Raw genomic sequence first — 15480 nt, forward strand, 5'->3', positions numbered from 1 at the left:
AATTTTCCATATTCCAGGTTCTCTGCTGTTGTGTTAACAGTGGGAGCAGTGGCTGAGGCCAGGTGTAGGTTGAGGGTAAGCAACCCTCGCCTACTGCCTGTGACTATAACTTGCCCTGTGTGAATATTATTGAGACTGGACTTCCTGGTTAAGGTTTGTGTAGGTACTTACCCCTAGTGCAGTGATGAGGAGGGAAAGGGTTTGTATCCTTGTAATTACAGGTGTGTTTATATCTAATTATCTGGTGCCCTAGCAACTCACTTCCCTTGACACTATTGAAGATAAATACATTTTCTCTGATTTAACAGGTACATGTCTCAGGTGACAGTGTTCTTTCTTAGCCTTATTTCTTTCTTCTGGCTAACGTAAAAGGGTGTAACTACTGTAATTTTTATGAGTGTCTCATCATTTTTACTGGTTTCAGAGTAGCAGCCATGTTAGTCTGTATTCGCAAAAAGAAAAGGAGGACTTGTGGCACCTTAGAGACTAACCAATTTATTTGAGCATAGGCTTTCGTGAACTACAGTTCACTTCATCGGATGCATACTTGTGGAAAATACAGAAGATGTTTTTATACACACAAACCATGAAAAAATGGGTGTTTATCACTACAAAAGGTTTTCTCTCTCCCCCCCCCCCCTCCCCCCCCCCCCCACACACACACACACACACTCTCCTGCTGGTAATAGCTTATCTAAAGTGATCACTCTCCTTACAATGTGTATGATAATCAAGGTGGGCCATTTCCAGCACAAATCCAGGGTTTAACAAGAACATCTGAGGAACAGTGCGGGGGGGGGCGGGGGAGGAATAAGCAAGGGGAAATAGGTTACTTTTTATAATGACTCAACCATTCCCAGTCTCTATTCAAGCCTAAATTAATTGTATCCAATTTGCAAATTAATTCCAATTCAGCAGTCTCTCGTTGGAGTCTGTTTTCGAATTTTTTTTGTTGAAGGATAGTCACTTTGAGATCAGAAATCGAGTGACCAGAGAGATTGAAGTGTTCTCCAACTGGTTTTTTAATGTTATAATTCTTGACATCTGATTTGTGTCCATTTATTCTTTTACGTAGAGACTGTCCAGTTTGCCCAACGTACATGGCAGAGGGGCATTGCTGGCACATGATGGCATATATCACATTGGTGGATGTGCAGGTGAACGAGCCTTTGATAGTGACTGATAGTGACAGGGCCTGTTATTAGGCCCTGTGATGGTGTCCCCTGAATAGATATGTGGGCACAGTATCCCTGTAATAGGATCTCTGTAAGTGACTCCAGTTTATTTGTATGTTTTCTTGTTTGTTTTACCCAGCTCTGGTACAGTCTATACTGCAACCAGATTGGTGATCAAAATCCTCCTTTCCTCCCTGGTTTCTTCAGTGCCTCATGCCCTGCTTAGCAGCTGTGGTTAAAGTTACGGGCATTCATAGGCACCTTGACACGCAGCCTGAAATGTAGACAGTCCATCAAACACTTTCCTAGAGCTCAAAACTTGCCTTGATAGAATAAGGAGATTTGAGGAGACCGTGGAAGGACTCCAAACTGAAATGACAGTTGGTGCAGTGGCATTCTAACCTTAACTCTGACCCTTACAAAGCAAAAAAAAAACCTCCTAAAAATGACAGGTTGAAAGAAAGGGAGGAAACCCTATTTACCTTTTAGCTGTGTTAAGGGGTGACATTAGTTGCAGCACTGGTCCAGTAGGGCTGCTTGCTAGGAGGAGAGGGGTGGCAATTTGCATTTCCATGGCACCTTCCAGCTGAAGATCTCCAAGTGCTTTATGGGGGAGGGTTGTTCTTTCCACGATCCCCCTTTTACAGAAGGGGAAACAGGAGGAGGAGAGTGAAGTGACTAGCCCAAAGTCACACAGTAAGTCCCAACAGCAGTTACATTTCCTGACTGCCAGCTGTAACCACTGAACCACCTTGTCTCCCTGTTACATCTTGCAGCATGAAGGAATTAAACCATTGTCTAGAGCTAAAAGGTGCCTTGTTTGGGGGTCTCAGGTGAATCCGAAATGCCACTACCTAAAGAATTAGGTGTCTTCCCTTATCCATAATGTTGGGAATAAATCTGGTTAAAAAATGACCAGATTTGGGAAACTTCTCTTCTGAACATCAGACTGGCTGCAGTGTTCCCAGGAAACCTGAACGCTAGTTGAAGCCGGTGAAGGGCGGTGGGGCTTTGCCTGCCCTGGGTTGAGTCACATATTCTGATCATTACCTGATACCGTCAGCAGGATCTGGATGCACTGACCCATTGTCAGATCTCACTGGCTTCCCTGATTAGATGGGAGACAAAACCAGCTGAGAATGGAAAGAATCTAGCAACTCTGGTGGTATGCATAGTGATGAGCAGAGACAATGCTAACGCTGAGCATGTCCTCACGGATTCTTAGCTTTGAAGTGCTTCCTCCCAGTGGCGATCAGTGTCATTTTCCCCATGGCGTAAGGGGGCTAGTGACCTGCCTAAGGCCATAGAGGGCTTTCGTTTCACAGCTGGAATAAGAATTCAGGCATTTCTAGCTCCCAGGGCCCTGTGCTAACCATTAGACTGTCTGTCAAAGATCGCCGAACACTGCTCTATCCGCTAGATCGTGCCGCTCCGCGGGCTCCCCGACTGCTGTGACACGAGCCATTGCTTAGTTCCCAGGTCTCTTGGTGCGTTCCGATCTCAGCTGCCCTGCAATCTGAGGCAAGGTTTGAGCTCTGTCTGTGTCCCCAGCTGCAGGCGGAAATGCTAGCCCCCAGCTCCTCCATTAAATGCTGACCGCTGCCGATGCCGCTGAGCTAGTCCTGGATCCCTTGCTTCCTGGGTGCGGGAGGGTGATGGTGCAGCAGGACACGCCGACGGTGGCCTCAGGGAGCTCCTCCTCCTCTGCCCATTCATTCAGATCGGGGTTGTAGCTCTGCACACACTTCTGGTATTTCTTCCCACTCTCATTCCAGCCTCCCACGAGGCAGATGCGCCCGTCAAGGATTGTTACCCCGGCCGTGCTGACCCCGGTGGGCACGGGTGCCACATAGCTCCACTGGCCTGTGTCGGGATTGTAGCACTCCACAGGGATCACATCCACCCGCTCACCTCGAGGGCCCAGCTGGCTGCCCCCTAGGACGTACGCACGATCAGCCCAGGTGGCAGCACAGTGCCAACCCCTGGGGGTGCTGAGCCCAGCCCGGTCTCTCCAGGTGTCTGTGCTGGGCTCGTAGCTGCACACGGTGCGCGAGTAACAGTTGTTGATGTAGCCCCCGGTGACTAGGATCTTGCCGTCGATGACCGTGCTGGCATGGCAGCAGCGAGGGATCTCCATGCTGGCCTTGCTCTGCCAGCTGTTGGTGGAAGGGATGTAACAGTCGATGGAGGCCAGGACCCGCTCTGCGTTGCGCCCACCGATGGCGTAGAGGAGACCGTTGTAGGCGCTCAGACTGAAGTGAGTCCTCTTGTGCTGCATGCTGGCCAGGTGCAGCCAGGTGTTGAAGCGAGCATCATACCTGCGGAGAGAAGGAAGAGCGATCACCTAGCCTCTGATCCCATGCTGCGGAGGGCTGCTCTGAACCCGCCCTGGGGACATATGATCTCTCCCTTCTACCCCTGCTTGACAACGACAAGTTACTGATCTTCAGGCATCTCTCAAGCCACAGATCCTACATCACACCTCTGATCTTTCCCTTGTGCCCCCTGCAGCGCAAAGCTGAGCACATGCTGCAAGGCAAACTGCTGCCGTGCGAACTTGAGCACCGGCAGGCAGATGGCATTGCAGTTACTGTACCCAGAAAACAATCCAAGGGAAAGTCTGGCAAGGCCAGAACAGCTGAATAAGGTACGGGATAGAAATAGAAAGGAGGAGACCTGACAGGTGGAATCTTGAGGCCTTTCTCAGCTGCAGGAAAAATACATGGTGCAGGGGCCGTCCCATGTTTTATTAACTTTTGAATGAATTCAGTGGTTGTGAATGGCCTGGGCCAGGCAGGCTCTGAACGTGCTGCTTGCCCTGCGGTGTATCCCCTGTGTATTCCTGACCTAGGCTAGCCTGCCCTCCCAATCCTGAGCCCCAGAAGCTTCTAGCACTGTATCTTGACCGATAAGAAGCCCTTCCAAGTCCATCCTTAGACCTATTCTATTCTAGAGGGGTTCTTCTGTCCTCATCCCAGTAGTATTTGAAAGCCTGCTAGTAGGGCATGAAGACATGCTTGACATATGTCCTATGAGGGGGTTCTTCCTCACATTCTCTCCCTAGCAGAGGCTAGCAACTATTTCTAACTCTGTGATGATTTTGTGATCTGGAGACAATGTCTCACAGGGATTAGACTGAGACCAATAAACTCATGTCAGGAAGGCAAACTTGAACATAGATTTCTGGGAGGCAAAATGCTATTCATTAACTGTGCTGGTTTTCCTTTGTAGCATCCATGTTCTTTATTCTGAACCCTGGGTGCAAGCCCAACCCCAACTGTGTGTCTCGATTTTCAACAACATCCTCCATTTGGTGTTGCCAGGGTTACGTTTCTCCTCTGTTAATAATAATCCCCACACAGTCCCATGACATGTTTCATAAGAACTTTCCAAAAACCCAAACCCTCCACTTAAACTGTGCGACAAAGAAGAAAGAAAGAAGACAAACAATAGAAATTATACAGAGGGTGAATTTAATTTTTTTAAACTAATTCTGCCAAACTGGGAATCAGCTAAAGAATGGAAACTGACAATTTATATATAGATTTGAGCAATCTCCAGCCAGAATAGAAAAGATAAGCTTGAAGAGCCACAAAAAAGCAGAAAAATTACATGAAAGCTGCTCTTGCTTTCTGGATCTGTATCATTAACTGTCTGACTAAATAATGGATATTCTTATTATTTATTTGTATTATGGTAGAGCCTGGAAGCTTCAACTGAGATCAGGGCCCCAGTTGTGCTAGGAGCTGTACATACACATAGTAAGAGACAGTCTCTGTACCACAGAGCTTACAATCTAAGTAGGTAAGACAGACAAGGGGTGGGAGGAAACACAGAGGCAATCTGACTCGGCCAAGTCACACAGCAGATAAATGGCAGAGCTGGGGATAGATTGCAAGTCTTTTGTCGCCCACTCCAGTGCCCACTCTGCTGGTCTACACTGCTTCTCTGATGGGATAGTCCTTAACGTAGCAATATTTCACTCTGTGAGCTCCTGGAGCTATGTGTGTATAATAGATATTTCTGATTGGGTTAGCCTGTATTTTCCTCCTGCTCATTTACCCTTGTGAAAAATATCCTCAGAAAAAATGATGATAGAATTTACTGTTGCTTAATGCGTGTAATCCTATCTGTCCCTCAAGGCTGGGCCCAAAGATTATAACAACCTACTACTCACGTGCAGCAAAAGGAGTTCTCCTTTAGCTTATGTGATAGAGGCCGGCATTTGAGATCTCAGGTTCAAACCCCATTGATGATTGTGGCAGGTATGTATGCAGCCACAGGTTTGTAAACTGAGTACTTATTTTTTTAGATGCACTCTCATGGGAACTGTCTTGCCTTGAGGAAATTTTGTGTTACCTGCACAGACTGTTGACTGCATGCTTAGCCTGGTTCCTAGCATCGTTTTGATCTTCCCCTCCTGCCACATAGAGGAACCCATCCATCACAATGACGCACTGGTTGAAACTTTTTGCTGGCATCTCAGCCATCTTGTTCCAGTTTCCATCCAGGTCCCTGTAGCTGATCTCTCTGCTAAGAGCTTTCTCAGTCAAAGCTGGACGGCCACCAACTGTGACTAGCACCCTTTGGCCTCCACGGATTTTGGTTCTTCTGGACTGAAGAGTATTTTGCTGGTAGGGGAGCAGATGGTAATTCATAGCCTCCACCAGCAACCTGTGGCACTCAGGATCTTGCATCATCCGTGGTACCAGTTGCACATGGTTGACCAAATCGGGAGCTGATATGGTGCCAAATCTAATGTTGCTCAGGAGGTTGGCAGCATATGTGACTCGCTTAGGGTCAAACTCGAGCCATCTCATGGCAATCTGGAAGGCGATGACCTCATTTGGGATCTGCAGACCATCATCAATCAGCAGCTCGTTCAGCTGGTCAAAGGTGAGTTTCATGAACTGCTCAGTCTCAGAGAACTCCAGGAAATTTTCCTGGATGAACTTTTGGGTGGCGTCCTTGGTCTGACTGAGGTTGTACGTCCCCGAGATGTTGGCGATATACATGCAGTTCTCTACGTTTAGCTCCTGAATGAGGAAGTCACTGCATATGTTGAACAGAGCATGTATCTGTAGGCGGCTGGCAGTTGAGATGGTGCTGCCAATGGTGTATAGGGAGAGATTCAGCTTACCGGTGTAGGCGTAAGTGATAATGGCGGTCAAGCCCAGAGGGGAGACATCGTTGAGTTCTACTCGTGGCAGGTTGGGATCTCTCTTCAGCAGGCTGTGGAAATACTCGCTGCATGAAGCCATGACGAGCTTATGGACATCGAAGGACTTGGTTTTGGTGGCAATGGTGAGGTCACAGAGGAACCGCTCTTGGCGCATTTGACTCATCTCCTCCAGGAGGCTGCCTCCATGACTGGGATTCTTGACCTCTGTGGCAGTGCAGCGGAAGCCATTGGAGACATTTTCATACAGACCGTTCAAGTGGTTGAGGTGATCGATATCCAGCAACGTGTCCTCCACCACCACGTGGGCTGGGGGACCCTCGCCCTTGTCGACTTTGTTCTTCTTGGGATTTTTCTTCTTGGGTGCCATCTCAGTGGACGTTGGCGTCAGATGATGATCTACAGAGACAGGAAAAGTTAGAAGACACTGTAGCAAGAAGTACTGTAGATGTAGAAGTACTGTAGATATCGCTAAGTAATGGTTATAGTACAGGAATAGGCAAGGGTTGGAGCTGGTCAGAAATTTTTGTCAGAACAATTTTTCATCGGAAAATTTCATTTTGGCAAAACTTTTTTTTTCTTCCCCCAAATCATATAGATTTTGACAAAAAATTTGTAATGAAAACAATTGAGGGAAAAATTGAAAACCGTTTGTTTTGAAATGTTCAGAATGAAAAGATTTGATGTTTCAGTTCAAAATGACGTTTTTGTTTAGACATTCACTTTATTTTACATAAAAGAAATTTTAAAAAATCTTTTAAAAGGGTTGAAATTTAAACTAAATGTTTAGATTGACCCAAAACAAAACAAAAATTGGGAATTTTCTTTCATGAAAAATTTCAAAATCTCAACATTTTGGGCGGGGCGTAAAATCCATTTTGCAACCAGCTCTAGTTAAGGCACATGGGGCCTGATCCAAAGCTCTTGAAGTCAGTGGAAAAACTCTCTTTGGATAAGGGAGCAGAATGGAAACCTCTCCCCAGCTTTTGATCTACCTCTAGTGGAGTGAGGCCTGAGGCTGGGAGTCAGGAGTCCCGAGCTCGACTCCCAACTCTGCCACTGACTTCCTGACCTCAGGCAAGTCACTTAGGCCTATATCTTCAACTAATTTTGAGTGTCTCAGGTTTTAGGAGCCTAACTTGAAACATCAAGGCCCAAATGTTCAAAATGGCCAGTAATTTTGAATGCCCAGCCTTGGACACCTTGGGCTTGATTTTGAGAGGTGCTGAGCACCCACAGCTCACGGTAGAGTTGTGGGTCCTCAGCACCAATTGAAATTACTTCCAAGGTGTCTCCATCCGGACACCCAAAATCAATGGCCACTTTTGAAAACTAAGGCCTTATCCCCCTGTTCCTCCATGTCTCCCTTTAGAAAATAGGGTAATACTATTTAAGTACCTCACAGGGCTGTTGAGAAACTTAATAAATATTTCTAACCCCTGTGAATGCTTTGGGTAGAAGATGTTACAGCAGAGAAGTGCATGGTCTCAGTAGCCGAGGCCTTTAAAGGTATTTAGACACCTAACCCCCATTGATTTCAGTGGGATTTAGGACATAAATAGCTTTGAGGATTTGGATCTTTATTCCTGTTCTAAATTAAATGCTGGGATAGACCTTAAACACACCCTGTGGACACCAAAGGAACGTTTGGAAGCCACTTTTATTCAGCGTTAGTAGTCATGAATTGGCCATCTACAGTAGAAAAACAGTGGTGTTGGGGGACTAGGTTATAACAGGGAGTGGTTTTGAGAAGACCAGCCTGCTACCACCCATTTCCTTGACGTGGTAATTTTTAGAATATTGGCCAAAGCAAAACCAATGAAAAAAACCCCAAACCCTGTGAATTGTTCCCAGGCAAAATGTAACTTGCACACCCGTTAGAGACACTGCAGTACCCTGGCTATTTCTGTCCACCTCCTACTTGGTGAGCAGAGAGAGACCCATATGCTTGGATTATAGATGTGTTATAGGCCAGAAATAGCTTTAGGGTCTATGTCTCACACATACCTCAGGGCTGTTTATTACACTTAGACATAAGATCAGGTTTCTGGAGGGTTGAGCAATCAGGTTATATTTAGAACTGGGAGGTGGGGGCTAAATATCGTTCCAGACAGTTAGGGATGTGACTCACATTTAGCCCAAAACCAGAGAGGGAAAAGTTTAGTGAAAGCCTCTGCTGAGGAAGATAACACGGAACTGCGACAGGGTGTTATCACTGCGTCCCCTAACCTGCTGCTGTCCTGTGCCAACCACCGGCTCAGGAGGAGTTGACCAGTGTGAGGCAGATGGAGCTTTCTGACTGTTCTCGTGCCTGACTGCATGTTCCCTTTAGAACATACGTAGAGGCGAGTCAGGAAGCAGGGGAAAGGTGCTGTGTGCCTAGTTCATGAATCCCTGGCGTGGTAATGCTGGGAACCGGGGCGGGGGGCTGCAGGGATGGGTATGCCTCTGTAAGGTGAACAGAGGAAAGTGATTTCCATGGTGCTTAAGTCTAATCAAATCTGGGTTTAAAAGAGTTCAGCCATTTAAGTGATCCTGCTGCAAAACTATAATCAGAAAAATAATGGTAGTGTGGGCTTCTTCCACTGCTGTGTCCATGTGAATAGAGAATCCAGTCGGGCTCTGCTACTCACCTGCTTCTTTCAATCCAAACCCAAAAGGTGAAATCCTGGCTCCATGGAAGTCAATGGCAGTTTTGCATTGACTTCATTGGGATTAGTCCCAAGGTAATTAGCATTTTCATTCACCTCTAAGTACTAAGAGTTTGACCCCAGCTGACATTCTTGTTTCATTTTGATACTGTTGAAATGTTTCGATAAGGTAAAAACATTTAGTTTCCACTTTATCATTTCAATTCATGTGACTTTTAGTAAAAATTAATGTTAATATTATATCATTTTTATATATAGTCTATTTAATCATATACATAATAGTTACATTATATTATAATGTTTCAACTTTATCTAAATAAAACAGTTTTACTTCTCAAAACAAAATGTTTTGATGGTTCCAAATTGAAATTTTTCAAAATTTCTGTTCCACAGGAACTGTTGACATTTCAGCTTTTCGTTCTGATTCAGAATGAAAACTCATTTCAAAATGTTGGAACTTCCCATGGAACAAAAGTCCGTTTTCTAACCAACTTTACTCAGCTCCTTACAGCATCAGTCCCTTTGCCCCTATGGTACAGGGAAGGTCTGCCTCTCTGCTGCATAAACAAAGGACAGAGCATCCAGATTTCATTTGGAGTTAACTTGAATTTCCTGCCTCTTGTATTTTGAGTCTCGAGTTCAGCATGACTAACACCCAGCTTGGAGTCTGTAGCTATTATGACATGCAGCTGGTGTAAAATGGTGTAATCCAGTTTAAATGTAGCTATGCTGATTTACAGCAGCTGAGGATCTGTCCCTATTATTTCAGCTTCCATGTGGTAAAGGAGCTTTGTAGAGTGTTTCTGGTTTTAAGAGTGCTGTTCCATAGTAGCGGCTAAATTCCAAGTGGAATCATGCAAGACACTCCTAAGGTGAGAGTTCTTAATAATAATATTAAAAAAAATCCTTCCTGGATATTTTGTATCTCTGGGTCTGTCTTTTACACTGTAAATTCTTTGGGCCAGGGACTGCCTTCACTTTTGACTTTTATACAGGGACAAGCACATTATCTGCACTAACAAATCATCATTGATTTGAAACTGGACGCTAGAGGTTAACCCTGTGAAGGGCCTGGCCTGGATCAACACTGCTGCACTGCATGACAGGATGGGAGCATTGCATGAAGAGGCCCCTATGGAGGCTGGAGCCTGGATCTATGCATCCATCGCAAACCCACCTAGATGACCGGCAGGCCACAGCAGCATGATATTTGCACATTTTCCTGGCCCTCATTTTAAACTCAGACACCTGGAGGAAGAGCTGGACTCCAAGGGCCAGATTTTCCAAAGAGCTCAGCATCCAACAGGCTCTTTGGAAAATCGAGCACCAGAAGTCTTGCTAATCCCTTGTGTGTATAGTATGAGTATTGCTTGCTTGCGCTCTCTCGCGCGCTCTCTCTCAGTGATTATTCTCCTTTGGACTCTATGAGTAGCTAAATAAATAAATAATTGGATACATAGATGACTGCACCCCATATGTTGGTATATTAACTTGCATTTCATCCCTGGTGCAACTCTTTTGACTTCATTGAGTTTTGATCTATTTTTCATATATATATGTTGCATTTTATTTAAATGAGCAGGAGAATGAGCTTTACCAGCTGTGGTAACTGATTTCTGGTTTCTGTCATTCTATAATCTCCCATGTCTCAGGATATCTCTAACAAAGCGCTTCATTAACATATCTGCTTTGGTGTCTCGGGGCTTGTCTACATGGCGAAGTTATTCCAGAACAAGTTAGGGTGTGAATTTAAAGCACCATAACTATTCCAGTGAGTTATTCCAGAACAGTTATTTGAGAAAAGCTATGCCCATCTGGACAACCCTTGGTCCCAGAGTCCAAAACTCTCAAGACCTAACCTGTGTCCTGACAGGATATTTCTGAGTTACATTAAACTTTATACAGATATAGGGAAGCTGGGATTTTCAAAGGACCCTGAAAGAGTTTGGGCAGCAGCTTCTACTAAATTTCAGCAAGGTGGGGCCCCTCACTCCCTTGTCTTTGAAAAATCCTAGTTTACAAGTCTGGGTTAATGTTGCTCAAGTGTCCAACTCCAAAAGGGAAAAGCCACCTTTTTAAAATACAGTTAGTTCAGAACAGGACAGTTTTGCTGTTTCTGGTCAGATTATTACTAAGATTATTTTAAAAGGAATATTTTTCATACAGACTAATCCCTGGCTACGTGCAGTTCAAATGGCCTGATTAGATTTAAAAGGGCACAGATAGAAAATGACGGAAGGATATTTTATTTTATTTTTAAATCAATTATCCCTCCCCCCAAAATTTTGCTCTGTACCAATATAAGGAGCTGACTAAGAGCATTACCCGGTTAACAGCAAAGATTCACCTGTAGTTGGTTAATTATACTCTTCCTCCCCCTTAGGTATTTTGTTTGGATTATTTTCCTTGGTGTCTGATCAAATAGCCTGTGTCACTGTCAATTAGTATTAATACCACCGTGCACTGTGTTTCAACATGGTATAACAACACAAAACTATGTGATTTACAAAATAAACATACAACTTTCCTGGCAAACTATTTGGAAGCCAAAACTCCAGGTTTAATTTAAATGCCAATAAATTGTTTTGCCCCACTTTTTAATCCCGTGCCCCACCCCCAGGGACACATTCCCTGTGCTATTCTTTGCCATCTACAGTCAAATTAAACATTTCAAATGACCCGCACAAGAAAATCTCTCTGTAAATATTGAACTTGAAAGGGCAAATATTGGCTTTCCGGATCCATTCAGACGAAGCTCTCTCTGCTCCTTACCTTGGTGGTAAAATGGGTTAGTCCAATGGGGACTGTGAGCAGGGCAGAGGCTCTCTGCTCTGCACATCAAGAGACATCAGGAGACATCGAGAGACCCTCAGACTTTCCAAATGAAACATCCTACCCACCCCTCCCCCAACCCTGCTAGGCCAGCTGACTGTTCTTATCACATCAGCATTTACAGCAGCCTTCTGGTGGTGACGCAGGGACAGCTGTCCTCAGCACAGGCCTGAGAGACCTGGAAAGGGCTAGAGTCAGGAAGAGAGGGAGCTCAGTTCCAGCCAAATTCAGCATGACAGTGGCTGCCAGAATCTAGAGGTAGCAAATAAACTGGATGTGCTTCCAAAAACTTCAGATTGTTCTCTAATCTGCCATCGACCACGAGTGAAAGTGAGTGGCGGTGGCTCCAAAAGGGACCGATCAAGGACAGAGGCCATTTGAGGACGGGGGGAGGGGGAGGACAGCCCATCAGTGGAGCGCCTCTGATTTACACCATCTGCGAATCTGGCCCAATAATCTCACAGACGGACTAGCAGGAATGGAATATACAAATCACAGTTTGCGTCAGGATGGTGGACATGAACTGTGACTTTGACAGTCAACATTATTATTAATTATTATTGATAATAACAGTATCTAGGAGCCCCAGCCATGAGCCAGGATGCCATTGTATACAGTGCAAACACAGACCAAAAAGACAGCCCCTGAGCCAGAGAAGTTACTAATCTAATTAAAATTGGCTTTTGGCAACTATTAAAAATCTGCTTTTCACATGTGTTCGCACCAGCCACGTTTGGATGCTTGGATGCTTAAAACAAACTGGAAAAGAGGCTGAGATTTGTTTCCAGATTCAAACAGAGATTTCACAGACCATGTTTACGCCATTTTCTTAGCTCTATGGAGGAATATTTTGTCTGTTCGCGTTTTTCATGTCCCTTTGAAGCCCAGGCAGTTCTAGAGTGAAATTCAGCTCTGTGGTTCAGGCATGAGGCCTATGTACCACTAAAATCCTACGTAAGCCCTGTTTTGAGACTTCACGTGGGACTTATGCCTAGGCATTGTGCTGGCCCTTTGCAAAGGAGTGAATCTGACCCCCTTGAATGAATGAGGTAAATGATCGACAGAATCAGAGCCCAGGGATTCTTCAGAACGGTTTTCCAATGATCAGACCTTCTCTTAATCGTTGGGTGGTATCAAATATTGTCAGGAATATTCATACTAAGGGGTATTTATATTATTCCTCCAATTTCATTCTTTTTCTCACCATATTCCACCATAACTCCCAGCTACAGCAGCGGGAACTGTACTTACCTATTGGTATGTTACATTGCCCAGTGTTTCGACTTCTGAGCAAAGATTTACCTCACTATATTCCTCTCTTTGGATTATTGCTATGTTTCTCATATGGCATTCTAAATTTGGTGACAATCTAAGACGACGTAGTGGTGGATTTAGTTGTGGTAATGCATATGAACTGGAGCAAAGCACCAGTGGTAGGTGCTACAGCAGTGGCATGACAGTGCTAGGCCAGCTGTGAATTTTGAGGTGAAAGATTGGGATGGTTGAAAGGCAGAAAGCATCAGCCTTCCCTTTCTGAATGCATTTCTTTTTTGTTGTGGTTTGTGTAACTTGGACCATCTCTTGGTTGTTAAATCCAGCGGGAGGTCATTTATAAACATCTTATTTCACGTTATTGTTCGCAATCTAATGGAAGCTTGAAAACACAGTTTTTGACAGATTTTTCTATTTTCCATTTTTCCAACTATGGTACTTTCTCCCCTGTGTTTTGAGTGTACCTAAAAGTAACAGGGTTGTTTTAACAATTTCATTGTACTCATCCCAGCACAATGCAGTTCAGATACTAGTATGTGTTAAACTGCTGTACCGTAGCTAACAGAGGAAGAGTAAAAGTCCCATAGGAACAGTAGCTTCTTTATCTACTTTGTAGAAGTGTGAATTAAATAAAAAGGTTGTGCTTAGAATTGTGAGGGCTTTCTTGGGCAGTTAGAATAATTTCAAGATGGGTGGAATCTGCCTTTTAATAAGATACCTGAAAATGCTGCATAGGCCAGTGCAGAGCTCAGCAAAGAATTTACGCTCTTCTGCAGTCTAAACAGGACAAAAGGGCCTGAAATTCTCTTGGAAATGATCTTAGCATCATTATAAGCTTGAGAACTGTAAGAAATCTTGAATACAACCAGGGTGGGTGCTGTTAAAAGCATTAAGAAAATCTATATTTTTAGCTGAAAATTGAGTGCTGTGTACAACGCACCTGCAGTGCCATAAGTAACTTGAGACATTGTAGAATAGGGTCTTCTCTTTCAATGTGTATAATGAACATCGATATGTACAATACTAGCAAATGAATGCCTATACATATGGAGTTGGGTGTGCCTGACTCCTAGAGTTGCCTATTTTGGTTGGATGTATTTCTGGAGGTTTCATCACATGACGTAAACTTTAATTAAAGATTAATCTTTAATTCTTGGAGGTTCCAGGACAATCCTGGAGGATTGGCAACCCTACTAACTCCCATTGATGGGCATTAAGCATGTAAATGCCTCTGAGGATCAGTGGTTGCAACTTAATTGTAAGATTGAGTTCCATTTTGTAGTTAAAGCAGCGATCAACTTGTTTTGTATAAAACCACAGTGTGTTCTTCCCAGTCTTACAGTATGTACTTTATGAGTGCGGAATTATTTTTGTGAGAATTTACAAGTCAATAATGTAATTACTTTAGAGTTAAAATTAATTAAAATATATTTTGATAAGAAATGTTACATCTGTGTCAGACTTTTCTTTGTCCTGAATGGTCTTAACAATGGACTAAAGCAGACTCTTCAAACTTTGCATATAGTTAAGATTAACTGAAATCTTGTGCACAGACTGTACCTGAAGAAATTAAGTGTGTCATTAAGCTACTTTATTAATGATTATTAACACCATGAGGGAAATATGAAAAAAAGTAATCTGCTTTTAAAAATTTGTTTAATTTAGTCTGGTACTACAACTATTAAAATCCCTTAATTGTAAATTGTACCATTCATGGGGTCATTATTGGGCTGAGTTAAATTTGTTTGGATGCCTTAACAGTGTATTTCTGACTTTAACATGTTTAGATTTTTTAAAGTGTAACCTTAACTCTGAATTTCTTGGGTTTTAAAAGATTTTGAGATAATTACAACCTATTTTTACCCTTTAGCTATTGATACATAATCTTAACCCTGACTCCTTCTTAGCATAGGTTTTTGTGTGGGAATATAATTGCTGGACCAGAGCAGTAATACCTGTAATTCTAGAACAACCCGATGCCCAATATGTGTAATTCTGGATCTGAGCATCGATACATACAATGACAGGATTGGGTTGAATGTGTCTAATTCTGTCATTGTTCCCTGGATACCTATAATTCTGTAACTGGCACCCAATGCTATTGATATAATCTATGTAATTAGGTTTGGAGGGATTAGATTTTTATCAGTTAATGTTGGTAAACGTCAATTTCACCGTACACACACACACATCGATGAAACATATTTCTATTGATAATAATACCAATGTACAGGTAGGCAAAGTAAGAAAAAATGCTGTTTGAGAGCTTATTAGGGTTTGAGTTCAGGATCTTTACTTTGTATATTTTGACATGTGATGTTAACACTTTGTGTTTTAACAGTTATAAAGTTTCAACTTGTTGAATCTGTCA

General features: G+C 43.5%; 1 protein-coding gene across 1 annotated transcript; it reads right to left on the bottom strand.

Moving 5' to 3' along the window:
• Positions 1-673: 673 nt before the first annotated feature.
• LOC125624692 (kelch-like protein 31) lies at positions 674-11957 on the bottom strand. Its single transcript, XM_048825847.2, has 3 exons — positions 11778-11957; positions 5535-6753; positions 674-3493 (listed from the first exon to the last, which is right to left on the bottom strand). Exons 1-3 carry the CDS (start codon positions 11842-11844, stop codon positions 2761-2763), a joined length of 2019 nt encoding a protein of 672 aa, XP_048681804.2. The 5' UTR covers positions 11845-11957; the 3' UTR covers positions 674-2760.
• Positions 11958-15480: the final 3523 nt, after the last annotated feature.

This window comes from Caretta caretta, chromosome 19 (assembly GCF_965140235.1).
Source record: "Caretta caretta isolate rCarCar2 chromosome 19, rCarCar1.hap1, whole genome shotgun sequence".
Classification (NCBI taxonomy): Eukaryota; Metazoa; Chordata; order Testudines; family Cheloniidae; genus Caretta; species Caretta caretta.

Excerpts from the sequence above, each read along its gene's own strand:
- LOC125624692 (XM_048825847.2), bottom strand. The coding sequence starts at position 11,844 with ATGTGCAGAGCAGAGAGCCTCTGCCCTGCTCACAGTCCCCATTGGACT. Across the intron at positions 6,754-11,777 it reads TAACCCATTTTACCACCAAG|ATCATCATCTGACGCCAACG; the intron begins GTAAGGAGCAGA and ends CTGTCTCTGTAG. Across the intron at positions 3,494-5,534 it reads GCAGTCAACAGTCTGTGCAG|GTATGATGCTCGCTTCAACA; the intron begins GTAACACAAAAT and ends TTCTCTCCGCAG.